Consider the following 25,634-nt stretch of genomic DNA (forward strand, 5'->3'; position numbering starts at 1 on the left):
AAAGAGCCAGAAACTGCCTTCTGATTTCCTGGGGGTGCCCCTTGCCGGCCGAACTTTATGGGAAGCCCGCTGATGAGGTTTACAGATAAGTCACCTTCACAAAGCCAGGAGCGCAAGAAGGGAGGTCACTCAGACACCTCTGGTGTGGACAGTTCAGGAGGAAGTGGCGCTGATTCGAAATAAGAGTGGCTGGGTTCAACGGAGGCCTGTTTTGGAGATCAGGGCCAAAGACTCAAGGGTGATTCCAAGGACCCTCGCCTGAGTACAACAAAGGACAGTCCTGCTTCTCAAGATAGGGGGCCACTGGAGGGGCGCATCGTGTGTTGTTTGCTTACGGAGGAGGGTAACTCAGCCTTTCTGCAGACATTCAAACGGACACCAAGAGGACACAGCTGATTGTACCTCGGAAGCTGAGAGGAAAGACCGGGACTAGAGCCCTCTCCGACACCGGGCGACTGCCAAAGAGCTAGCAGAGGAATACCCAGAGGGCGTGGTGAGCTAACCGGAAGACCACAAGGGTGCGGGGAGAAGGTGGCGCGGGTCAGCCGCTGAGTGCAGAGGAGAAAGAACCGGGAACTCCCCCACTGGGTTAGCAACGAGGAAGCGGGTGGGTTTCCTTTTGGGGGGTTCTGCTGTAACACGGGGAGTCGGGGCCCGCAGGTGACCTGCAGCCGAAAGGGAATTCTTTCATGCAAGAATGGAAGAGGATAATGCATGCATGAGGATACTTCAACAAGCTCCTGGGAAATGGGATAGAGAGATAAGCTTGTTTTCATGCAAAGAATTCTTGCGACCCGTGCATGGTTTTCCACGAGCTCTCTGACGACCCTGCTCATGCCGCAGTCTCGGCCCCCTGCCCCCGGGGAGAGTGGGTAGGGGAGCCACCTCGCAGGAACTGAGGCGCTGCCTGGGTGGGGACGGCCGATCCGCGGAGGGAGGAGCCGGAGCCCGAGGGACAGGGTGAGGGTGGGGAGGTGGGTGCCGGGACCCAGACGCCCGACGCCCGGCGCTGCCGGCAGCTCGCGCCGCCGCGCATCCGGCCACATCTGAAGAGCCACAAAATGGAAGAGGAAGGGGAGCACGCCTCCGCAGGGCGCTTTGGGGGGCGCGGGCCGCGACCCGTCGGGGTCCGGGCGCTCCCTGCCTGACTCGCTTCTCTCAGCCAGCGGCCCACCGCCGCGCCTCAGCCCCGCCGCTGCTCCAAGACGCCTCTCTCCGCTTCCTGGAGCCACCCGGAGGCTTCGCTTCCCAGCGGCCCCGCTCCGCAGCCCCCAACCTCGGCGCTCCAGCCGCGCACACCCCGACCTCCCCCTACCAAGCCCCGCGTAGCCTCGAGCGCCGGGACAGCGCCCCCCAGCAGCCGGGCAAGTAAGCGCGGGACTGCGCGCTCCGCAGAGGGCCGCGCCCCGGGGAGGGGGCGTGGCCGCGGCCTGATCCGGCGGTCACGTGGGCCGCCCGGACCAATGGGCGCGCGCCTCGGGGTCACGCCCAGCCCTGCCGCGCCGCGGGGTCGCCAGTTGGACTTGGCCCTGGCTGAAGTCCTGTCCGGACGTGGCGACTGAGTGGCAGTGAGTCGCGGCGCGGGGTCCACGGTGGGCGCCCCGCGAGGGGAGAAGCGGAGGAGGAGCGGGGCGGGGCCCGCCACGCCCCCTCGCCGCGGCTCCCGCCGACTTCTCTCTCGTTTTTCTTGTCAGGACGAGGCCATGGAGCGCGAGGTGCAGCGGCTTCGCCGGGCGTTCCGATCCGGCCGCTCGCGGCCCCTGCGGTTCCGGCTGCAGCAGCTCGAGGCCCTGCGGAGGATGGTGCAGGAGCGCGAGGCGGACATCCTGGCGGCCATCGCCGCCGACTTGTGCAAGGTGGGCGCGCGGCCGCGGGCGGGCGGGGGTCGCGGGACGCCGCTCGGGGGCTTCGCTCTGCCGCAGCTCGGGGTTTTATTTTGTTTGCTTGGCTTTGGGGTTACGCTGTCCCCGTGGGAGTGACGTCGCCAGCGATGTCGATAAAGCCGGAGCCTCCGGCGTTGGCGTTAGCCCCCCCACCCCGGTGTGCGTTTGCGGGCGCTCTGGGGGCGTGCATGTAGCTCCTCTCCGTGGGTTGCTCTATATGTTTTGGTGGGAAGGAGCCATGATATTAAATAAACAAGATAGAGTAAGCTTCCGAAAAGCCTGAACCATTTGTTTGCAAGCATCAGATGTGTGAGCGTGTGTTATGTAGGATTACTGGAGACGTCAGTGCCCTGCCCCTGAGGGTTTTAAACTTAAGAATCAGAACATGCACAGGTAAAATGTAAATAGAGTTAAACATTGTTGAGGGTAGAATGTTAAGATACAGATCAAAAGCCTATTTGCTAAGGTATTAGAAGTGTGATCGAGGCAGGCCACCCTGAATCAGGGAGGTCTTCCTGGAAGAGGCCGTGTTTCAGTTGGAGTTTGAGAAGGCTGGAATCAGTGGAGAAGGGTTTAGAGGCATTGACTATAGCAGGAAGGGATCAGCAGGTGCTTACGAGGGTTTGAAGGAGTCTGGACTGCTAACCAGCCGTCGCCGCCTGGGGTTTTTGACATTCTGGGCCACGTGGATCATACTCGCTGCGCAAGGTTAACTGTGACTCTTTGACAACAGAGCGAATTGAATGCATACAGTCAGGAAGTCATTACCATCCTTGGGGAAATTGACTTTATGCTGAATAATCTTGCCGACTGGGTCACCGCTAAGCCGGTGAAGAAGAACCTGTTCACCATGCTGGACGAGGCCTATGTTCAGGCCGAGCCGCTGGGAGTCGTCCTGATCATCGGAGCTTGGAACTACCCGTTCGTCCTCACCATTCAGCCGCTGATCGGCGCCATCGCTGCAGGTCTGGTGCCACTTTGTGTCTGAACGCCTCTTTAGAAGGGTTCATTCTCTCTCGTTGTGTTTCTAAGTGGGCTGCTGGGATATGTGTGATTACTTCTTAATGTTTATTTACTTTCATCTACTTGAAAGGCAGAGCAGGGGAGAGAGAGAGAATCTCCCATCTGCTGGCTCATTCCCCAAACTCCCACCACAGCCAGGGCTGGGCCAGGTTGAAGCCAGGAGCCTGGAGCTCCTCGCAGGGACTCCTGGCAGGGGCCCTGGCCCTTGAGCCAACACTGCTGCCTCCCAGGATGCAGTAGCAGGAGCCTGGGTCAGAAGCAGAGGTGCTAGGGCTGGAACCAGCACTCTGGAATGGGATGCAGGCATCCCAAGCCCTGGCTTACCCTGTTACAACACGGCACCCACCTCCGCATGGCCAAGTTTCCAAGTGCCGGGGGGATGAACCTGTAAGGGGTTGGAGTCAGGATCTGCTGTGGTCCCAGCTGCCGACTCTGGTCTTGGACAAACACCTGATTCTGCCCGACCAGCTTCTGCATTCAGATAAAGGCTCTGTGAGTAACGGTGGCTTGGGTGTAGAGCCAAAGCCGAGAGAATAATTTCTTACTCCGCAGGATCTAGATCAACAGCTCATGTTGACATAACCTATTTGCCCAGTGATTCCAGGGTAGAGAGGAAAACCCGAGGGCTGAGGGAGAGAAGTGATAGAAAGCTGGAGAGGGAGGCAAGGCCGCTGGAGCCTGTTGCCAGTGAGATGTGCACGTGTGAGGCGGGGGTGACACGGAAGAGAACGATGACGCTCATTGTGAGGAAGGCGGCAGTAATTGGATTCCCTGCGCGAACACCATTCTGACAGCTGTGATTGAAGTGTCCGGCTACCAGTCTCTTCTGCTTTGTGCTGTGTCTAGGGAACGCCGTGATCCTCAAGCCTTCTGAACTAAGTGAACACACGGCTCAGGTCTTGGCCAAGCTGCTCCCTCAGTACTTAGACCAGGTAAGAATGTCTTGCCCCGTCTTGAACACAGCGGTTCGTCATGGAAAACACACGTTAGATCCTCCGGCTGACGCATGTCATTGCTGGCCAGGCATCTGCAGTTTCCCCAAGTGCCCAACAGTTGGCTTCCTATAAGAAATTAAGTTCCAAAATGCAGTGCGGATGGCCCAGCCCTGACGGTTACATGTGTTTAGGCCCCTGGCTTCACGGGCACGCTTGCTATTGATAGATCTCCCACCGTGCGACATGTTGGATTAATCCTTGTTTGCACTACCTTATGCTGTAGAGGTATTCATTTAGTGAGTTAATTTATGAGAGACTGGTAGCGTGCTGGGTGCCCCTTGTCTCTGACCATCTCTTTTATCCTAACAACTTGGCAATCTGTGTGATTACGAAAGAGTACTTCTGCTTAAAAAAAAAAAAAAAAAGGATGTATGTGGCAGGAAGAGTCAGAAAGAAAAGTGGCCTAGGAGAGCCAGAGGGTGTAGCCCCGCCCCTGGGGTTCCGCTGTTGGCATTTGAGAGGATTGAAAGCTCCCTGCTAGGGAGGAAAACTGTGACGCCACCATGAAATTGGGGTTGGGAGGGGCTCCAGGAGCTCCACCTGCACTGGCTGCAGGGAGAAGTCTCACTTTGTTTTCAACAAAAGACAACTTTAAAATTCCTACCGGTATCTCACCTGTTAATTTGCAGTGGCCTCAGGCCAAGGCTGGCTCTTATCAGTGTTAAGGCAGCCCTGAGAGCAATTGTGTTCCTATAGGCGTGGCTATCCTCCTCCCCTCCCCCAGGAATGGTAATTTGGAAGGAAGGGAGAGGTCAGGGATTGTGTGGGGACTTGGAATCTGAAGCTGGAGGAGGAGGGGCCTGCTTTGCCCTTTAGCAGGTGTACATGTTTCAGCAGTCCAGTTGGGGGTAGGACAGTTGCTGTTGCTGTTAGCTTACTGGGAAGGAGGCGTCACTCACACCTGCTCTGTAGACAAAGCCTTAGCAAAGTTAAAACCAGAAACATGGGTTGGGCTGTTAAACTACGTGGTGAGTGCGAACTGCTTAGTCTTTCAAAGAGCAGACCGCATGGCACCGTGTGGCCCACAAGCCAGCTTCATGCTCCCTCAGAATCTTCTGAACATCTCCCTGGTCTCCCTTCCTTGTCCTGTGTTCTCTGCCCTGTCCAGGGTGTTCTCTCTCACAGAACAGCCGCTAAGCCAAGTCCAGTGCACACAGGGGCTCAGTTCCCAGCAGCTGGGGAGGAGGAGCTGAGGCCAGAGAAGTCCCCAGCTTGCCCGATGTCACGTAAATCCGCAAGTGGCAGAGCCCAGATTCAGCCCAGATGGACTTTGCAAGCGAGCGCTCTCAGCCGTGCTGTGTACCGCTCGTTCAGCATCCTGTCGTGGGCTGAGCCCTGCTGTGTGTGCAGAGAAGAGAACATTCAGTTCAAGACATGCAGCTGAGATCTGTTGTGTGGCCATTGGCAGCAGCCACTTTCTCACCAAAATCCTCAGCTTACATGCACACACACATATACACACACATACAAACACACATACACACACATATACACATACACACATACATGCACACACATACACGTGTACACATATACACATACATACATGCACACACATACACGTGTACACATATACATACACATACACACATACATGCACACACACGTGTACACATATACACATACATACACATACAGATACACACACATACACATACATACACACGTACACATATACACATACACACATACAGATACACATACATATATACACACATACACATATGCACATACATACACATACACACATATACACACGTACACATACACACATACAGATATACATACATACACACACATACACATATACACATACACACATACATACACATATACACATACACACATACACACACGTACACATACACACATGCATACACATACACACATACAGATACATGCATACACATACACGCACACACATACACATATACACATACATACATGCACACATACACATACACGCACACACATATACACGTACACATATACACATACACATACATGCACACACACATACAGATACACACATACATACACACACACACATGACCTGCATTTCCCTGCTCAAGTCCAACCATCTGCCCTCACCTGTGTCTCGATTGCCTAACTCAGGTAGAAAACTAGGGTGCCTCTGGGGCCATCCCAATGAGGCTGTCGGTTCCCCTGTGCCAGCGGCTCTGTCCTGCACTTGTCCTTGGTCAGCCCTCTCTTACGTCATCCGTCCCGTCCCTCACTGTTCTTTACGGTCTCCGGGTTTTCCTGAAGTTTGCACGTTTACTTGAAGGCACTGCTGGTGTTGGCGTTACAGTGACCTTGGCAATGCAGGAGCTTCCGTTTCTCTTTCTTCAGGACCTGTACGCTGTCGTGAACGGTGGCGTGAAGGAAACCACGGAGCTCCTGAAGGAGCGCTTTGACCACATTCTGTATACGGGAAATGCTGCCGTCGGGAGGGTCGTCATGGAAGCTGCGGCCAAGCATCTGACCCCGGTGACTCTTGAGCTGGGAGGGAAAAGTCCATGTTACATCGATAAAGACTGTGACCTGGACACTGTCTGCAGGTGAGGCTGGCTCTCCGCTCTGCCTAGCTCATAGCAGTAGCCTCCTCATCCTCTGTGCTTGAACCCTGTGCCTGATGGCACAAAGACAACATCATGAAGGGGTTGTCAAGACAACCAGGGCTCTCGCAGACTGTCCCTTGGTGCCGCTGTGAGAAGTCAGGGACCGTAGGTCCTGGCATCACGTGGTTGTCCTTAGGAATTTCTGTTCTCCAGAATACAGACAAGTCTGGCAAGAAACTTGAATGCTCTCAATAGATGATCCAGGAAGTAGATAATCCAAAGGATTGTGTGTGCCTAATACAATCTTTAAATTTGCAGCTGGAAGTTGATCTCTTGAGAAACACCAGTATTACTGATTTTGTAGCTGGGAATAGCATCTTGCGCCTGAGAACTAGGAAATACAAGGGTTCAGATTCCCTCTGCTATGTCAAGTTCAGCCATCAGGAGGTACCAGGACGTAGAGCTGACACTGTGCTCTGGATAGTGTAGCTTCCTCTCCCTGTCACGGACAGGGAGCAAAGGAGGCGGGAGGGAGTTAGGTCAGGGTTTCTGAGGTAGAGCATAATGGCTCGCACGAGAGACCCTGAGTGAGTGAGTGGGTGGGTGTTGAGATTTTGGGCTGTGTTCCCTGTGTAGGAAGGGCTTGCCGTAGTGGAGAAGGATCCTGGTAGAGGGGAAGGATCTGAGAGGCTGGCACTCATCCTGCTTTGTCCCTGAACATCCTGCCAAAATGGGGAGAGGCGGAGTGTGCAGCTAGGTCCTGTGACGCAGTAGACGCCCTTGGCTGGAGCGGGAAGGGGCTGTTGGGATGCTGTGTCCGCTTTCTCTACAGCTGGCAGTGTGGCATCACTGCACGTCCCATTTCCCCGAGCTGGCTTCAGAACTCTCCTGCTCCTTAGAATCGTCTTCCTCAGCCGGAAAATGTAAATTAATCTAAGTTCCAACTGACTGATGTCGAGACTAGTTTTTATTTTTTTTTAATAAACAGAATCAAGTAAAAACAGGAAAGCATTTCAGTTGCAAACCATTTAAACACCACAAACAGCGTGCCTAACAAATGAATATTTGGGCGGATTTGTGTTTTTGTCCCTCAGGCGCATAACTTGGGGGAAGTACATGAACTGTGGCCAAACCTGCATTGCTCCCGACTACGTTCTCTGTGAAGCGTCCCTGCAGAACCACATTGTGCAGAAGATTAAGGAAACCGTGCAGGTTTGTGCTCCACACACCCGAGCCCACTGATTTCAGCAAGACAAGGAATCGGCTTAACGATTTGCAGGCAGCGTCTCCATGCCCTCTTCCACCTGGGAGAATTCCAGTAGCATCTGGGACTGAATTAATTTTCTGGCTAATTGAAAGTGTTCTGTGCAGCTTCCCTAGGATGTCTGCTGGAAGCAAGATTAGGTTGGTGTTAAATCCATGTGACCGTCTAGTCGATTTGTTAGGGATCAGTTATGGCACACGCTTAAAAATTAACTGTGCCTCCGTGGTTCCGAGAAGAGCACCAATCTCTTACTGTATAATTAGAGACCCGTGGCTCTTGCTGGTTAAGGTTATCAGTTCTTATGTCTATAGAGGACCAGAAGTTGGAAGGAGTGAGTTGATTAAATATCTACTTATAATGTGCCCTCTATATGGCTGTCAGGCTTTGGGCGTGCTTAAAGTAAGGATCTGCTGTGAGGAGATTAAGGACGGCTGCATGGTAGTGTCATAAGCCAAGACGTGAATGAAGTGTGCAATCGGGATTGGTAGGAAGGAACAGGATGAGCAGGGTGATCGAGGTCAGTGGTGTGAGGGGGCCCCTCGGCCCCCTGGGTGAAAGAAAGTTCTGGAGTGCTCGTTGTGCACCCTGAATCTTGACTGAGCACTGAAACAAGGATCAAAAATACCAGAGCGATGCAGATGACTGGAGAGTGGAAATTGTGTGCCAGCAAGTTCACTGAAATGCTTCACGGCGTGCAGCGGGCAGGGACCTGGGGTGAGGTGCTGGGGTCTGGATGTGGGAGTTGGGCATCAATGGTAAGACTGACAGCGGATCCAGAACAGGAGACTGTGAAGGGAGTTGTGGGATGGGGAGAGGGCGGGTGGATCCCCGGGGTTGCTTCGGTAACTTTGTGATTGTCTTCATAGAAAGTCCTGGTTGTGTGCTTATTGAGGTTCTTCTGTCATGGTAATTTAGCAAAGCTCTGTTTTGACCATTTGAGTGCTGTGATCTGTGAAAGATCGATCAGTCCAGAGAAGATGTAACAACAAAATGGGGCAGAGGTCAACAGACGTTTTCTGTAAACGGCAGGTAGCAGATTAGGCCTTGCAGACTCTGGGTTTCTGTACAGCTTGGTGTAGGGGAGTGGTGGTCACCAACTATAAGAACAAATGAGTGACCTGCTCCAGACCAAGACGTCTTCCCTTCGCCTGCTCCCACTGCCACAGCCCTGCCCCGGGAGAGCCAGGGATGGACTACAGTAGTAGATCCTTGGGAACCTTCCAGAACTATGGAAAATGATAGATCTATTGGGGGGGCAGGTAGGAATGGTTTATTTTCTTGTCCTTGACCTGCCAAAAAGCTTTCACTTACTACCTCTGTGCTACTGTTAAATTATTTCGTGGGGAGAATGTGTGTTGGATTCTGTGAGGATATGATAGCAGGCCAATTTTTGGGCGCGGGTGGATTTTGCCCTTACTTAAAGCAATTGAAACATGAGGGTGCTTCAAGAAGTTCCTGGACAATTGAATGAAAATGTAGGTTTATTTGGATGGGAGATTTTTTAAATGTATGCATGGTTTCTTTCACAGTATGTGTTTTCCATAAATTTTTTTTGAAGATCCTATGTGTGGGATTTTGTGACAATTAAATACTCCTATTGTTTTAAATAGGAATTTTATGGAGAAAACATAAAAGAGTCTCCTGATTATGAACGGATCATCAATCTTCGTCACTTTAAGAGGATACAAAGTTTGCTTGAAGGACAAAAGATAGCTTTTGGTGGGGAGACCGACGAGGCCACGCGCTACATAGGTAATGGAAACCACCCGGTCCTACGGGAAGCAGAGCAGCTTGGCAGGTTGTACTGACACTCCTTGTATCAGCCTTTCATTAGCTAAAATCCCTGAGAGGAGCTTCTTGGGAAAGGGAAGGTGTGTTTCAGTTTACAGTTCGAAGGTTAGGGTTCAGGATCAGGTGGCCCCATTGCCGGTGTCTGTGGAGGTCATGGCTGGTGCAGAGTGATAGTCACACTGTAAGCCAAAAAGGACAGCGAGGCAGAACTTGAACTCCCGTAATCAGGCCTGTCTCAGGAACCACCCTGAAGGGCACACCCCCAGGGAGCCAAAGGCCTCCCACCAGACCCGCCTCTCAGAGGCCATCCTTAGATCAAGCCTGCACCCTTGGCCCATCAACCACTAACATGGAGGCTTCCCAGTTTAAACATCTGCATGAGCTTCGGGAAGAAAAGTCCTGTACCACCCGTAACACTACATACTGATACTAAAGAGGCTTGCCTATATAGTGTTTATTTACTAAGCTATTAAAAAAATACTGCTTTCTGGTATACTGCTCTTCTTATAAGCTACTGACAGATCTGTATATGTATGCATGCTTCGTTATTCCACCTGAGTTGCACTGGCCTTTCATGTTTACATGTGTGTTTTTTTTTTAAAGATTTATTTATTTATTTGAAAGTCAGAGTTACACACAGAGAGAAGGAGAGGCAGAGAGGAGAGAGAGAGAGCGAGGTCTTCCATCCGCTGGTTCATTCCCCAGTTGGCCGCAATGGCCGGAGCTGTGCTGATCCAAAGCCAGGAGCCAGAAGCCTCTTCCTGGTCTCCCACGTGGGTGCAGGGGCCCAAGGACTTGGGCCATCTTCCACTGCTTTCCCAGGCCACAGCAGAGAGCTGGATTAGCAGTGAGGCAGCCGGGACTTGAACCGGCACACATATGGGATGCCGGCACTGCAGGTGGCGGCTTTACCCGCTACGCCGCAGCGCTGGCCCCTACACATGTGTTATTTAACCGTTTCTATTCCTAACGATCCTTTATGTGATGCTCTCCAGTTTATGAATGGGAAAACAGCACAAAGGAAAGACCTTCACCACAGTTCTGCACCTCGCCAGCGACAGTCCCATTCCAGAAAGCAAGCCTTAGCCTGTCATGCTTGAACTTGCGATTTGTTCCTTATTTGTTCGCCTTCTTTGTGTTCTTTCTTTTCTACCATGAACATGTATTACTTTGAGTCTGAACTCCATTTTTTCTGAAGTAACATGCAAGGTGACCGAAAAATCACAGATACATTTGGTTGGCAAAGAAGCAGCCCAGAATAGCTTTGCTTATGCCCACTCACCAGATAGGATGCTGTGGATCACCAAAAGCCTGGCTTCAAAAAATCCAGCTTGAAGGCCATGAGTAATGAGGAAACGTTTCTTCTCTTCTGATGAGCTGTCTCAAGGCTCTGCTGAGCTGGGGGCTTTAGCGGTTACTTCTCCACCTTTCCCTCCTCCCATCCTCGGCCTATTGCCTTTGTCTGCTTCTAGACTGATCATTGGCCAGGGGGAGGGGTTATTACGATTAGCTTCGATTGACTGGCACTTGCCCCTGCCTGGGTCGCCTTGGCTGAGCACACAGCCGTGCCGAGGAGGTTGGATGCCCAAACCAAGGTTCTCCGACCCGAGGAAGACGTGGGCATCGACCGATACACACCTGGAATGGTGTCCTCAGCCACGTGCCAGGACTGCCTACGAGAAACCAGGAGTAGGGAAAAAGCCAGCTGCTTGTTCTCGATGCCTTCTTTCATTTGAAGACCGGTTTCTCAGGTCTTTCTGGGCACTGCTAAGTGGCATGGCTGCTGGAACAGGTGCAGCCCCTTCACCATCCATGTTGCCCTTTCTGGAGCCCCTTGCCTGTGGCAAATGGAACACGGGAACAGGGGCAGGGACTACTGACCCTTTCAGTGTCTTTTCTGGATCTGTCTCACAGAGGAGAAGTACAAGCCAGTGAGATGCTATGCACGAAAGCACTTAAGGGGGAAGTGTTCATTTGCTGGACGGAGGAGCTGTCTGTGCTTTCATCCGTGAGAACCAGCACCTCAGTTAAACCATGCACATGGCTGTGTGCAGCATGAAATGTGAAGATATATTCCCGAGTTGGCATCTTCTCACACAGGGATGCCTTAGATCCCACTTCAGAGACATCTGCATGGCTTCATCCACGGACTCGGGACTTTTCTCTGGAGACCTGACTTGGGTGGCAGAGGCAAAGGGCGAAACAAATAGATGAGACAGACGAAACACATGGAAGACACAAATAAAAAGTGCGAGACAGGAGACTTGGATTTTTTTTTTTTAATCTCCCACTTCAGCATTTGCACTTTGTGTGTTTTCGTTTCAGCCCCGACAGTACTGACTGATGTTGACCCTGAAGCCAAAGTGATGCAGGAAGAAATTTTCGGACCAGTTCTTCCGATAGTGCCTGTGAAAAACGCAGACGAAGCTATACAGTTCATAAATGAACGTGAAAAGCCCCTGGCTCTCTATATATTTTCTCATAACGATAAGGTAAGTCTGGGAGGGAACAGCTCCTCATCATAGTGACTTCCCACAAGTCACCTCGTGTGCTGTTCAACAAAGGATGATGTCATTTCTGTCATATCACCGTGCGCCAGGGGACGTTGTGTTTGTGTAGTGAGCTGTCTTGACTAATGAGGCCCCGGGGTTATCCCTGCATCCTTTCTCCCCAGTTCCCTGGGGTAGGTCTCAGACTGTAGTGGGGAGTATCACAAGGCTTTTTTTTTTTTTTTTAAGAATCATTTTATTTATTTGAAAGTTAGAGTTACACAGAGAGAGGAGAGGCAGAGAGAGAGAGAGAGAGAGAGAGGTCTTCCTTTCCACTGGTCCACTCCCCAAATGACTGCAACGGCCAGAGCTGAGCTGATCAGGAGCCAGGAGCTTCTTCCGGGTCTCCCACACGGTTGCAGGGGCCCAAGGACTTGGGTCATCTTCTACTGCTTTCCCAGGTCACAGCAGAGAGCTGGATGGGAAGAGGAGCAGCCGGGACTTGAACTGGCGCCCATATGGGATGCCGGTGCTGCAGGCTGAGGCTTTAACCCGCTGCGCCACAGCGCTGGCCCCACAAGGCTTTTTGACTCACAAATGGCTCCTAGATAATTGGAAGACTTAGATGTACTAGCATTCGATGCTTTGCTGATGTTAATCCAGGGGGCATTGCTGTGTGCAAGAGCCTGCCCTTGACTGAAACGGCAGATGGGCCGGGTGGGACGGAGCTCTCTGGCCCTGGTGTGTTAATGCAGTGATGTCTTGGAACTCAGTTTCTCGAATGACTCAGTGGAGCGCGTCGCATCCCCGCAGGTCGAGCAGCTCTGCCACTTTGCTCGAGGCGCAGGCATTGATGTCACTAGGTGCCTGGTGGCTGCTACGGGACACTGGCCTCAGGGTGGGCGAGGAATTCAGGATCCTGTGGAGAAACAGGAAAACTAGAAGCAGGAAAGTGCAATGGGTCACAGGCTGGCTTCTGGACCCGCAGCGCTATGGAGAGCACAGGGTACAGACTTCTGAAGTGAGACCAGACATGTGGGGCCTGTGACGCGTGGGGCCTGTGACGCGTGGCTGGTAACAAAATGATTGTGTGACATTGGCAGTGACCGCAGACAATGTGAGGCGTAGTCTCCTGGTCAGGTGCAACTGGGTGGGGAAGCACGGCCCAGCAGTAGGTCACCTGAGGTCGTTTCAGTGCAGACTTGACCTTGGCCTTGGCACCCAGGCGAAATGACCATTTACTAATAAAGCATTATTGCCCCTCTTTGTGCCTTAGGCCAGTCCTATATATGGTTAGCATTTCATAAGGACTAAAAACAAACCTAGTACTCACGTGCTATAATTTACAGCAATGATTGAAAAATGATAGAATTGGCCGGCGCCGCGGCTCACTAGGCTAATCCTCCGCCTGCGGCGCTGGTACTCCAGGTTTTAATCCCAGTTGGGGCGCTGGTTCTGTCCCGGTTGCTCCTCTTCCAGTCCAGCTCTCTGCTGTGGCCTGGGAAGGCAGTGGAGGATGGCCCAAGTGCTTGGGCCCCGCACCCGCATGGGAGACCAGGAGGAGGTACCTGGCTCCTGGCTTCAGATCAGCACAGCTCTGGCCGTAGTGGCCATTTGGGGGGTGAACCAACGCAAGGAAGACCTTTCTCTCTGTCTCTCTCACTATCTAACTCTGCCTATAAAAAAAAAAGAAAAATAATAAAATTATTTTTAAAGGCCAGAATATAGTCTGAATTGTTCGTTGTAATCCAGAGCCTTTTGCTAGCACAGGCCGTAAGGTCCAGGGCGGCTCCTTTGTGTACAGGTCAAGTAGCCCTGTTCTGCACTGCTTGGGACCAGACGTGTTTTAGATTCTCTCAGGTTCTGGAATATATGCACATACATAATGAGATATCTTAGGGATGGAAACAAGTCTAAACACAAAACTCATTAATGTTTCCTGTCCCCACCCAGAGGTAATTGTATGCAGTGTTTTTAGCACACCTGCATTTTGACCGAGGCCCCTTGCATGATCAGCTGTGGAATTTTCCACTCGTGGCATCCTGTTGGTACTCAGCAAGTGTTGGATTTCAGATTTTCAGCTTAGAGATGAACAGCGAATTAGGTTGTTTCTAAGGCTGTTGGCGTATGTCCCCCACACCAAGAACTCCTGCTGGCACACAAAGCCAGGGTGATGGTTCCCGCGTGAGTGGTAGCGAGTGCCCCCTTAGCACAGTGTCGGTGACCCGGACGCCTTTGGTCTGTCCCCAGCTCATCAGACGGATGATTGACGAGACGTCCAGTGGTGGTGTCACAGGCAATGACGTCATCATGCACTTCACGCTCAACTCCTTGCCCTTTGGAGGAGTGGGTAAGTACAGATCTCCCGTGCTCCTGGCGAACATTCCAGAAGCTCCTCCCCGCCACGAGTCACAGGCAGGCTGCCGAGGAAGTTCCCGCTGCTTCCTCTGTGGGTCCCCCGTGGCTGTCCTCTCCCGAGAGGGGCCTTTCGGGGCCACCCAGTTGACGTTGGTTTGCCCGCTTCCCTGCTCTATTTCTGTCCTCGGTAGCACTGCCCATGGCTATAATGACTCTGTTCACTTGTTTATTGTTCTTTTAGATTTAGGAGATTGCAGTGCCAAGAATCAGTCTCTCATTAATTAAATAAGCTCTCTGATCTCTCCCTCTTTTTTTTTTAAAGTGAGGTAGTGGAGGAAATGTTCAGAATGCTGGGGGCTGACAGCCGTAAGAGAACCTTCTACTGGCTCTTTGTTTTCTACGCAAAGAAGCCTGCAGTGGGATCCAGGCGTTCCCTGCAGTCTCCTATCGCCCGTGGAGAGGAGAGCCCTTTCCCTGTGGTTGGGGGCGCACGCGATCCTGTGCTCCAGGGTCTGTGCTTGGAAAGAAATTGGTTCCCCAGGCGGCCCTGTGGACGCGGCCTGGTCCGGCCGTTCCCGTGGGGCTGTGAGCTGCCCCCGTTTCCCATTCCCGAGATGACTGACTCACGCCTCACTTCTCCCCTGGGACTTGGGTGGCAGGCTTGTCCACTGCCTACCCAGGAACATCACAAAACAACCGATCGTAAAAACTGGCGGAGCAGCAGAGCAGATTGTGAAAGTACCAGTCTTCACAAGCCCTCCATTATCCTCTCGCTCTCGCTCTCTCGCTCTGTGATATCATAAATCAATGACTGCACATCACACAGTGGGCCAGCGTGGCAGGGCCAGCTGTCCCTGGGCAAGGAGACCTTGTCCCATGGCCAAGGAACCCAGGCCACTGCTGGTGAGTGCTGAGGTCCCCTTTGGGATGCAAACATCTTGCCAGCACCCGCAGAGTGCCTGACGCACGTGAGCTGAGGTGGGCAGAGGCCAGTGGATCTGGCCGGGTCCAGACTAGAGAGGGTGAGCGTGGGAGGGGAGCGACTATTCTGGGGGCTAAGCAGCAGCAGCTGCCGATGGAGTGAGTGTGAGAAAGGGACTGAGTGAAAGATGGTGGCTCCTGGGGTCGCGGTTGGAATGATTGCAGATTTACAGCTTGAGTTCTTGCTTTCTCCTAAGATTTGTTTATGTATATGCAAGCTGGAGTTACAGAGAGAGAAAGACACACAGACACCGAGCTTCCTTCTGCTGGTTTGTTCCCCAGATGGCTGCAGTGGCCAGAGCCGAGCCAGGCTGAAGTCCGGAGCCTGGAGCTTCTTCTAGGTCTCCCATGTGGGTGGCGGGGGCCCAAGCACTTGGGCCATCTGCTGCTGCTTTTACCAGGCCGTTAGCAGGGAGCTGGATTGGAAGTAGAGCAGCTAAGACACGAATTGGCAGCCATATGGGATGCTGGTGTCCCAGGTACCACAATGCTGGCCCCCCACAGCCCAAATTCTTAAAAGTTTGGCTTGCCGGTGCCGCGGCTCACTAGGCTAATCCTCCGCCTAGCGGCGCTGGCACACCGGGTTCTAGTCCCGGTCGGGGCGCCGGATTCTGTCCCGGTTGCCCCTCTTCCAGGCCAGCCCTCTGCTGTGGCCAGGGAGTGCAGTGGAGGATGGCCCAGGTGCTTGGGCCCTGCACCCCATGGGAGACCAGGAAAAGCACCTGGCTCCTAGCTCCTGCCATCGGATCAGCGCGGTGCGCCGGCCACAGCGCGCCGGCCGCGGCGGCCATTGGAGGGTGAACCAATGGCAAAAGGAAGACCTTTCTCTCTGTCTCTCTCTCTCACTGTCCACTCTGCCTGTCAACAAAAAAAAAAAAAAAAAAAAAAAGTTTGGCTTATGCTCTGTTGTCCTTCATTCCTCGGTTCAGCCAACAAGATCCTGGCTCCCACGGAACTGTTGAAGCAGACAGCTCTATAACTGTTCTGGGTGGGATCACAGTGCCCCATATTGAAAATCTCAGGGGCTTGGGTTCAGTCCTTGTCCTACTTGATGAGGTAGCATATGCCATCACCAACCGTATCCTCTTTGAAACAAAACTAGCTTTCTCCCCTAAATGCAGAAGGAGTACAGGCTTTTTAAAGAAAATGTGGGAAAGATAGAAGAATCCAGGGAATAAGAAAATTCCCCACAACTCCACTGTAAATTACCCAAAGAATAAAAGTTTAAATCACCCATAGTGCCAGACAGCTGGTGTGTGTCTGTGACACACATGCATACTCACATACAGTTGAATGTTTTATTGAAAGGAGTCCTGTTGCATATTGTTTCCTAACCTTTATGTCACAGGACAACACACAACCCTATGGCATCCTGCCTACATGTTGTTATTTTTTTTTTTTTAAGATTTTATCTATTTATTTGAGAGGTAGAGTTATAGACAGAGAGACAGAGAGAAGAATCTTCCATCCACAACAGCCAGAGCTGGGCAGATCCAAAGCCAGGAGCCAGTCCGGCGCCGCGGCTCACTAGGCTAATCCTCCGCCTTGCGGCGCCGGCACACCGGGTTCTAGTCCCGGTCGGGGCGCCGGATTCTGTCCCGGTTGCCCCTCTTCCAGGCCAGCTCTCTGCTGTGGCCCGGGAGTGCAGTGGAGGATGGCCCAGGTCCTTGGGCCCTGCACCCCATGGGAGACCAGGAGAAGCACTGCCATCGGATCAGCGCAGTGTGCTGGCCGCAGCGGCCATTGGAGGGTGAACCAACAGCAAAGGAAGACCTTTCTCTCTGTCTCTCTCTCTCTCTCTCACTGTCCACTCTGCCTGTCCAAAAAAAAAAAAAGCCAGGAGCTTCTTCAGGGGCCCAAGCTTTGGTCCATCTTCTACTGCTTTCCCAGGCTTTAGCAGAGAGCTGGATCCAAAGAGGAGCAGCCAGGACTAGAACCGGTGCCCATATGGGATGCCAGCACTGCAGGCGGAGGATTAACCTGCACCACAGCCGAGCTCCCGTGTCATGATTTTGTGACCACACACTGTCCCTTCATAGGAATGTGGCACATTAGCATAATACATTTCTGGTGTAAGATTGTTGTGATTTCAAAGTTTTTGATATTATAATACTTACATATCTGTGTGATTTGTGATTGTTTCTTTCAGAAAAGTGTCTAGAAAGCTGATTCCTATATTAAAAGGGCTTAAAAGTTTTCCACACAAAAATCCTCTTATCTTCTGATTCTAAAAGTACCAGAGATTGAAATGGCAAAAAGTCCAAACAATGAAGCAGAACACAAGAAAGCTATAAGGAAAAATGTAATGACTCCCAGACATAAACATTATTAATATTTTGATATATAGTTTAGGTTTTTTTCTTTGACAATGTTTGTCTTCATGGGATTTATAAAAAAAAAAAATTATTGGGGCTGGCTCTGTGGCACAGCAGGTTAAGCCATGGCCTGCAGCACCGGTCTCCCAAATGAGCTCTGGTTCGAGTCTCAGCTGCTCCACTTCTGATCCAGCTCCCTGCTAATACACCTGAGAAAGTGTGGAAGATGACCCAAGTCCCTGGGCCCCTGCACCCACGTGGAGACCTGGGTGAAGCTCCTGGCTCCCGACTTTGGCCTCTCACAGCCCTGGCTGTTGTGACCATCTAGGGAGTGAACCTGAGGATGGAAAACCTGTCTCTCTCTGTTACTCTGCCTTTCAGATAAATAAATAAATCTTGAATGTATTTATTGATTTACATATTTGAAAGGCAGAGGAACAATAAGAAAAAAAGAGAGAATCTTTGATCTGCTGGCTCACCACCAAGTGGTCGCAGTGGCTGCAATGTTTAAATGAAAGGGGTTTGGCTCATCTTCTGGTAGTCACAGTTGTGCACTGGGTTAGGTTGAAGCCGGGAGCCAGGTACCCCATCCAGGTCTGCACATGTGACTCATGTGCACATGCTGGCCAGTAGCAGGGAGCTGGATCGGAAGCCAGGCGGCCAGGACTCTTACACAGGTATGGGCATCCCGAGTGGCAGCTCAGTGTGCTGGCCACAGTGCCTGCCCAGGTCTCCATGGTTTCTGGTAGGGATCGCCAAGTCCCCTGCCGAGCTGCACCTCTATATCCCTGGGAATGGTAGATGAGCGCCCACGTGACTGTTCCGCTACTGGACTGCTACCCAAAACACCTGCCACCTAAGTCTGTCTTCCTTTGATTATTCCTGAGGTTGAATTTTTTTTTGGTTAGTTCTCGTGACTTTTCTATTAATGTCCTTTTGATATTTTTGCTATGTTCACCTCTCCCTTACTTATGTGTGACTTTTTTTTATAAGTAAGAAAATTAATTCTTGGTTGTATCTGTAAGAAGCATTTCTTCCCAGGTTAAAATTTTGTCTTTTTACTTGTCCCTGTGATTTGGAAACTTTCGGTTAGCTGATCCTAGGAGGGCTTTTTCTTTATGGTTTCCGACTTGGGAAGTAGGCCTAGGAATGTCTTCCCTACTGTGACGTTAGGTAAATATCAACCTGTGTTTGCCCTCAATATTTGACTTTTTTTTAACATTTAACCATGGAGTTTATTTTGGATGTTGTGTGATGTGAGACTCTTCCCTTTATCTTTCTTAAAAAAATATTTTATTTATCCCCTTTATCTTTTTTCCTCCAAAGAGTAGAACAATTCTGTTAGCGCCATTTTTTTGGAATAATCATCTTTACATACTATTGGAACTCAAGAAAACACATGCTTAGGTCTTTCATAGGGTTTTCTCATTGGTTTCCTTATCTTGCTGGTTTCTCCTCCCCTGGGCCAACCCCACGGTTTTCATTGTAAAGTAGCTTTATAGGTAGCATTAGTGTGGCTGAGTCCACACACACAGAGAGGCAGGAAGGGAGTCGAAGAGCCTGTGGCCATGGAGCCCACGTCGCCTGTCTCTAAGACCCACATATTCAACCAGGCCCGTAGTTTGTGCTTCAGGGTCCAGTGCTAAATTTATTCTTTAGGTGAACTTTAGAATCACTGCTACCTCCTAAACACACACACACACACACACACACACACACACAGAGAAAGCTCTTTGAAATCTCTGGGATTTAGGTTGAAATTACTTGGAACTAAACACATCATTTTGGCAAGAATTTGGCTCTTTACAATGGGAGCCCTAAGGGGGCCGTGTTACGTCTCTCTGTTTCCGTAACCGCTTTATGTCCTTCAGTAAAACTTAAGTGGCCTTCATGGATTCTCTAGCTTTCATAGCCATGAATTTTATGTTTCCCACAATTCTGTTTCCTCCGGCTTTTTGGACACTGTTTTTCCCACTTCCCTCTTTCTTTGCCTGTGCCTTTGGCCGGCCCCCTCTTCCTCTGCCCTTCCTTAATGTCAGGGCCCCCTGGGGGTCGCCTCCTGAGTGGTCGCTCTGCGTTCTGGGCCCTGTGAACCTCCCCTGGGCCATGCACAGGCCCGTTGTCTGCTCAGCGCACACTCCCCGTTTTGCACCTGCCTGCCTGTCGTTCTCACAGTGCGTGGGAGAAATGGAAACTGTCGCAGGGCGTGGCTTCTTAGAGGGCCGACGCTGTGACACTTGCTCATGGACCCGCAGTTGGAAACCCTGCGGCCGTGGTCCTTGTTCCTCTCAAGGGGCTTGGGGAAGTGAGTGAGTGAGTGGGATTGTGGGTAAACAAAGCCACGGGGAATGATGGGAATGAGACGTACGTGTAGGGGCAGACGGATCCGGGTTCCAGGCCTTGCTGCCTGCCAGCCACGTGACTGGGCCTGCGAGCTTCACAAAGTAGGGTTGTGGGAAAAATTATCTTAGAGACTTCACGTAAGCTCTTGGCACGGTCCCGGGCGTGCGTCAGAGCCACAGGCCTCAGAGAGCTGTGTGCTCGCCCTGCTGTTGGAAGGAGCCCTGGGTGACAGCTCAGCTTCGCTGGGCCAGGGGAGACCCTTTCCTGGACAGAGACCTTTGCCACACGCCGGGGGGGGGGGGGGTGCCGAGCCGGAGACGTCGCTGGTGTCCCCCCCAGCGAAGCCTGTGTTGTCTCTTTCCTTCTTTTATAGGTCACAGCGGGATGGGGGCTTACCACGGAAAGCATACTTTTGACACTTTTTCCCACCAGCGCCCCTGCTTGTTGAAGAGTTTAAAGGGAGAAAGCGCTAACAAGCTCAGGTACCCCCCCAACAGCCAGTCCAAGGTGGACTGGGCCAAGTTTTTCCTCCTGAAACAGTTCCACAAAGGAAAGCTCGGCCTCCTGCTGCTCGCCGTCCTGGGCATCGTGGCAGCCCTGCTGGTCAAGGTGAGTGCTGCTTCCCGCCCCGCCCCCTGAGGCCCGGGCTGCCCCGGCTGCTGCCAGCACCGGCTCTTCAGTCTTGCCCGCAGGGCTGCTGTTAGAAAATTCTCGAATTCTGCGAGCCGGCACGTTAGCATTCCGAGTCCGAGACAGGCTCAGCAGGCAGCGGTGCGGTGCCTGCTTTTTGTCAGTGCGGCTGTTGAAGGGTAGCCACGCGTGCTCGCACACCTGCTGTCTGTAGCCACGCACGCTCGCTCACCTGCTGTCTGTAGCCACGCGTGCTCGCACACCTGCTGTCTGTAGCCACGCACGCTCGCTCACCTGCTGTCTGCAGCTGCTCTCCCCCGGCAAGGGCAGAGCAGAGCCGAGCGGCCTGCGGAGTCCCCGTCAGCGCAGGTGCAGTTTGCTGACTTCCGGTCTGAGAGTCCGGAACACCCTAGAACCTGCGCCTGGGGAGTCATGGGCGGTCTCACCCCCGGCTGTGGTGTTCATCCTTCCTGTTCAGTTGTTCTGCAATGTTCTGACAGCAGCACGCCACAGGGATGGAGGAGCCAGGTCTGTGGTGGATGTGGCGGTTGGTGGAGCAGCTGTGGCCAGGGCGATCTGAACAGGCTTGCGGGTCTACCGGATGGAGTTTGTCTTCGGTGGTCGGTCATCGCAGCGATGGCCTTGCAGAGAGGCCCTTCCTGGGCAGTTTGTGAAAGGCCTTGCAGAGAGGCCCTTCCTGGGCAGTTTGTGAATCGTTGGGGTGTAGGAGGAGATGAGAGTGACGAGGGAGTAGAGGAAGGGAGACTGTATTCTGGGAGCCCTCGGCCAGCCAGCTGAGGGCACGCATTGAGCAACACCAGGGCGTGGGCGGGGAGGGGTGCAGGAATGAGCCAGTTCATAGAAACAGCTCTGTTGAAATAAAAGGGGCTTGGCTCGCCCACCGCACACGGGCGGAGCTGGAGATCCGAGTTGCATTTGAAATCATCGTTTGGGTTTTCTCAGAAACACCAAGCTGTGCTGAGGAGACAGGCCCTGTCGATTTTTCTAGTAGCTCACAGCCTGCGTGGGCCCAGGAAGCAGTGAGGACCAGATCTCAAAGGCCAGCTCTGTCTGTCACAGCGAGGTAGGAGCTCCTCGTTCTCTCTCTGTGTGGAAGGTGGGCCCCGCGGGGGTGTGTTTTCCTTTAGGTGTTTGCTTCTCAGGGGCTTCTGCAATCAGAACGCGTATTGTCTCTGGACATCTTCAGTCCTGGCCCAGAGTGGCAGTGGGGTACAACCTGTCCGCCACTTTAAAGTGGGGAGGCACTAGGGATCTAAGAGCCGTGTGCAGAGACGGTGGTGGAGCAGCCTGCATTTCTGGAAGAGGACAGATCTGGGGGAAGCTCAGCCAATTCAGGCCTGCCCAGTCCCCATTCACACAGTAAGCTCTGTGTTGCATAACTTGAGAACAATCTCAGGATCTCTGAGTCATTCCGATTTGCTTTGTTTTGAAAATAAGGTGTCCTTTTGGAATTCCTGACAGGTAGCCTAGTGAATGAAGCCGCAGCACGCCTTTAGGGCTTACTACTCCCACTACATCTTCCCAGGGCTGGGGACCTGGTTGGAGGCAGGCGGGAGGTTCTAGTCCTTATCTGTCCCTAGGAGCCTGACCTGGACCTGCTTGGTTGGGGTGGGATTTCTCAGCCTCGTGCAAACTGTGGAGGGCCAGGCTGAGTCCCCGTTCCCTGAGCTTGCTGTGTGTGTGCCAAGGAGTCTCCCCCAGGCGCCCTGCGCTGTGCCAGGAAGTTTTGAGATCCCTAAAGGGTTTGTCAGGTCTTCTGTTGCTAGAGCCTGGAGAAGCAATAATATATAAAAGCCTTTAGCTGGAAACAAAGTGTGGCTTTGATCCCTGGCTGTGACGTGGACCTCATGATGGCTGCGGGCCAGGCCTCTTGGGAGCCGGCCCACGGCCACAGCTTTCCCACACACGGAGTGAGGGAGTTGGCGGCCACATTCCACTCTCCCACTCGGTCCTCATGACTCTTAGTCGACGCCTTAGTTATTCAGGTGTCTGAAATTTATTCTGGGGTGAGGTGAAGAGTCAGCTTCGTTTCCCTCTGCTGGTTCTATGCACTTTCCTTTGAGCTTTTCATTCTCTTCGTATCGAGTCACCTGCAGTTTTCAGTGATTGTGAATCTGTATTGTGCGGTTCCTTGAAGAGTGTCACGATTAGAGCAGTTTCCCGAGACGGCTCCTCGTAGTGTACCTCCCTTGTCTGTCTGGATTGCGTGTGACCCACGGCGGGTACAGTTAGAAAGGATTCGGAGCGTCCACTCCGCAGAACGCACAACGGTGGCTTAAAGATTTATGGTGACGAGCGCCATCCAGCCTGTGACAATCACACACGTGACATTTGACCTTCGGGCTTAGGTAGCGCCTCTTCAGCATCGGTAGGATGGGTCAAGTCCATTGCTGTCTTTGGATTTTAGAAACACAATTGTGTCTCAGTTTTCAAATCTCACGTAGAGCCCCCAGCCTCCTTCTTAAAATCTAGGCTGATAAAGGGCTATTGCTAACTCTCGTCTACGGCGAGATCCTCTCCTTGAGTCGGGCATCACTGCCTGTCTTGTTTTGGTTTTTGGTTTTTGGTTTTTTTTCTTGGGCTTCTTAGGCGTTTCCCATGTGGTGTATTTATTGTCTTTTAGGTCAGGAGTTCTGGGTAGAGTCCCGCTGCTGTGCCCGGGTGCAAGCTGGCTGTGGGCGGGCTGTTGAACCAGTAGAGTAACCTGGATCCTCTCCTCTCTCTAGACTGGATACTACTGAAGACTGACCCTCTTCCATCTCCTAATCGCCTCTACCGAATTATTCTTCTATTAAGTGGTTAATGAACCTGTGATTTTTTAAAAAATACTACCACAAAGCAGAAAATACGCAGATCCACCATGATCAAGCCTGACCGTCATTGCCACGGCCCACGAACAATGCCGGCAGACCCCGGCATTCCCTGAGAGGGTGTTCAGAGGACCTGCTGCGGGCTGTGCTTGCCCAGGTCGTGCCGCCGGGCTGAGGGGGAGAGACCAGTGCTCCTTGGGGCCGGAAGACACCCAGCACTGCCCGTCCAGGAGCCCAGCTGTCCTCTGAGGTTGCGGGAGCCGAGGCTGGATCCCGCCCAGCTCCCTCTCAGGTTTGAGGCACTGCACCGCACGGGCAGGGGTTGCCTCTCACCTGTGGGGCCCCGAGGGCTCGAGCTCAAGGCGGTGCCCTCTGGCCCCGTGGTCCCAGCGTGTGGCATCCGCACAGCCCAGGCGTGCCTGTGTCTGGCTTGGACAGTCTTCCGAGGCCTCCCGTGGCTGCTGTGACTGGTACCACTCAGAGCACCTTGTAAATCCTCAGGCTCCCAAAAAGCCATTGCCTATTTCGTGTACGTAGCACCTGTCATTCTGACGGTGCCAGGCCCGGAGACAGAATCTACATCTTAATGAAACCTAACTAGCGTTTTTAAAATACTGTAATAAAAGTAATTATAAACATGCTCTTCCTCTCTCAGGACCCCATCGCTGCAAGATAACAAATCTCCAAGAGTTAAATCTCGAAATGTCGTGTTTCTGTAGCACAGTGGAAGTAAAATTCACGTTTTGAAAACTCTGAAGTGATCCCTTTGAGTACATTCTGCCTACTGGACTCAGTACAGTGGCGGAAGCATCCCCGCTCCCTCTCCCTCTCCCAGAAGAAGAGGCCTTGGCTCGTAGGACTGGGGTTTCGGCCCTGTAGGTGGCAGAGAGATGGCAGAGCCCTGGGAGAAGTTTGGAGAAGCGTTGAGTGAGCCCACTGGCTGTCCTGATTTGGGGGGGGGGGTGTGTGTGTGTGAAGGATCTGAGCAAGCAAGACGGGACCCTTGGCAGAGCCTGGGGCTGTGCTGTACTCCTCCCCTGCTGCAGGGACCCCACCCGGCCCCCCAGTCCACTCAGTGAGGCATTGTAACTCACTTGAATGTAGCACTGGCTTTGTTGAATAAGTTCCATTAAGGCTGTCTGAAACATGTCTCTCACAGTATAAGGTGCTAAGAATTAGTCACTGACCTAGCTTAGTTAAAAGTTGCCTTGGGGCTGGTGTTGTATTGTAGCCAGTTAAGCCTCCACCTTCAGTGCCAGCAACTCAAATGGGCACCGCTTCATGTCCTGGCTGCTCCACTTCCGATCCGGCTCTCTGCTGTGGCCTGAGAAAGCAGCGGAAGATGGTCCAAATGCTTGGGCCCCTGCACCTGTGTGGGAGACCCGGAAGAAGCTCCTGGCTTCAGCCTGGGCCACCATTCTCTATTGCAGATCTGGGGAGTGAACCCAGCAGACGGAAGACCTCTGCCACTCTTCTCTGTCTCTGGAACTCTGCCTTTCAGATAAACAAAATCTTTAAATAAACAAGTTGCCTAAACTTTCAGCATAATCAGCCATAAAAAAATTAGAGTGTATTAAATCATACTTTGTAATTTTTAATTAAAATAAATCATTGGCTTGCCTAGTAATATGCCCTCCCAAATAAATGTATTTCATAAAATCGGTGTGAATTTTAATACTCCTGTTGTGGAATCTAAGCCCATCGGAGGTACCCTTTGACCACAGCTTTTCTCTAACTATAAACCTGGGGTTTTCGTGCCTTTATAGAAAGTGGTGTGTGTCAGCTCTCTTTGTCATACTTTGTCATTTTGAATTCTTCGCCAAGAAGATTGGCTCAGCTCTTGCATTGTCCTCTGTGTGTGTGAGCAGCTTCCTCCCGGGGCATCCCCCCACTGATGTAAAACAAATGCTTCTGTGGGCGTGGCCCAGGGCACGAACCCCATAAGATCTCACACACTCAGTGGTCCTGTGGCAACCCTTTGTAAAGCACGTGGCACATGACCAGAGCACCCCAGAAACTTGGAGGCGCTGGTGTGTTTCTCAAACTTCCTTAAACGTGGACCCTTCTTCCTTAATGCCCGTTGACCTTGGGACGCACTTGGGGAAATGTGGCATGGGTTCTAGAATTGCTTCACCCATGAGTTGGCCAGGCTGTGGCTGCGCCCGGTTGT

At 52.2% G+C, this 25,634-nt stretch overlaps 1 protein-coding gene across 6 annotated transcripts; it reads left to right on the forward strand.

The window, feature by feature from the left end:
- Positions 1-968: 968 nt before the first annotated feature.
- On the forward strand, positions 969-25,123 carry ALDH3A2 (aldehyde dehydrogenase 3 family member A2). 6 transcript variants are annotated; one of them, XM_008250349.5, is made up of 12 exons: positions 996-1,368; positions 1,695-1,856; positions 2,617-2,848; positions 3,753-3,838; positions 6,254-6,462; positions 7,557-7,674; positions 9,337-9,478; positions 11,843-12,009; positions 14,257-14,356; positions 20,377-20,612; positions 21,597-21,717; positions 23,381-25,123. In XM_008250349.5, exons 2-11 carry the CDS (start codon positions 1,704-1,706, stop codon positions 21,675-21,677), a joined length of 1,524 nt encoding a protein of 507 aa, XP_008248571.3. In that variant the 5' UTR covers positions 996-1,368; positions 1,695-1,703; the 3' UTR covers positions 21,678-21,717; positions 23,381-25,123. The 6 variants fall into 6 exon arrangements, with proteins under 6 accessions (XP_069917641.2, XP_008248571.3, XP_002722699.3 ...); XM_002722653.6 differs by lacking the exon at positions 996-1,368 and adding an exon at positions 1,516-1,592; XM_008250348.5 differs by lacking the exon at positions 996-1,368 and adding an exon at positions 1,516-1,568.
- The last annotated feature ends 511 nt before the right edge of the window (positions 25,124-25,634 follow it).

This window comes from Oryctolagus cuniculus, chromosome 17 (genome assembly GCF_051225735.1).
Source record: "Oryctolagus cuniculus isolate XC-2025 breed Fujian yellow rabbit chromosome 17, ASM5122573v1, whole genome shotgun sequence".
Classification (NCBI taxonomy): Eukaryota; Metazoa; Chordata; class Mammalia; order Lagomorpha; family Leporidae; genus Oryctolagus; species Oryctolagus cuniculus.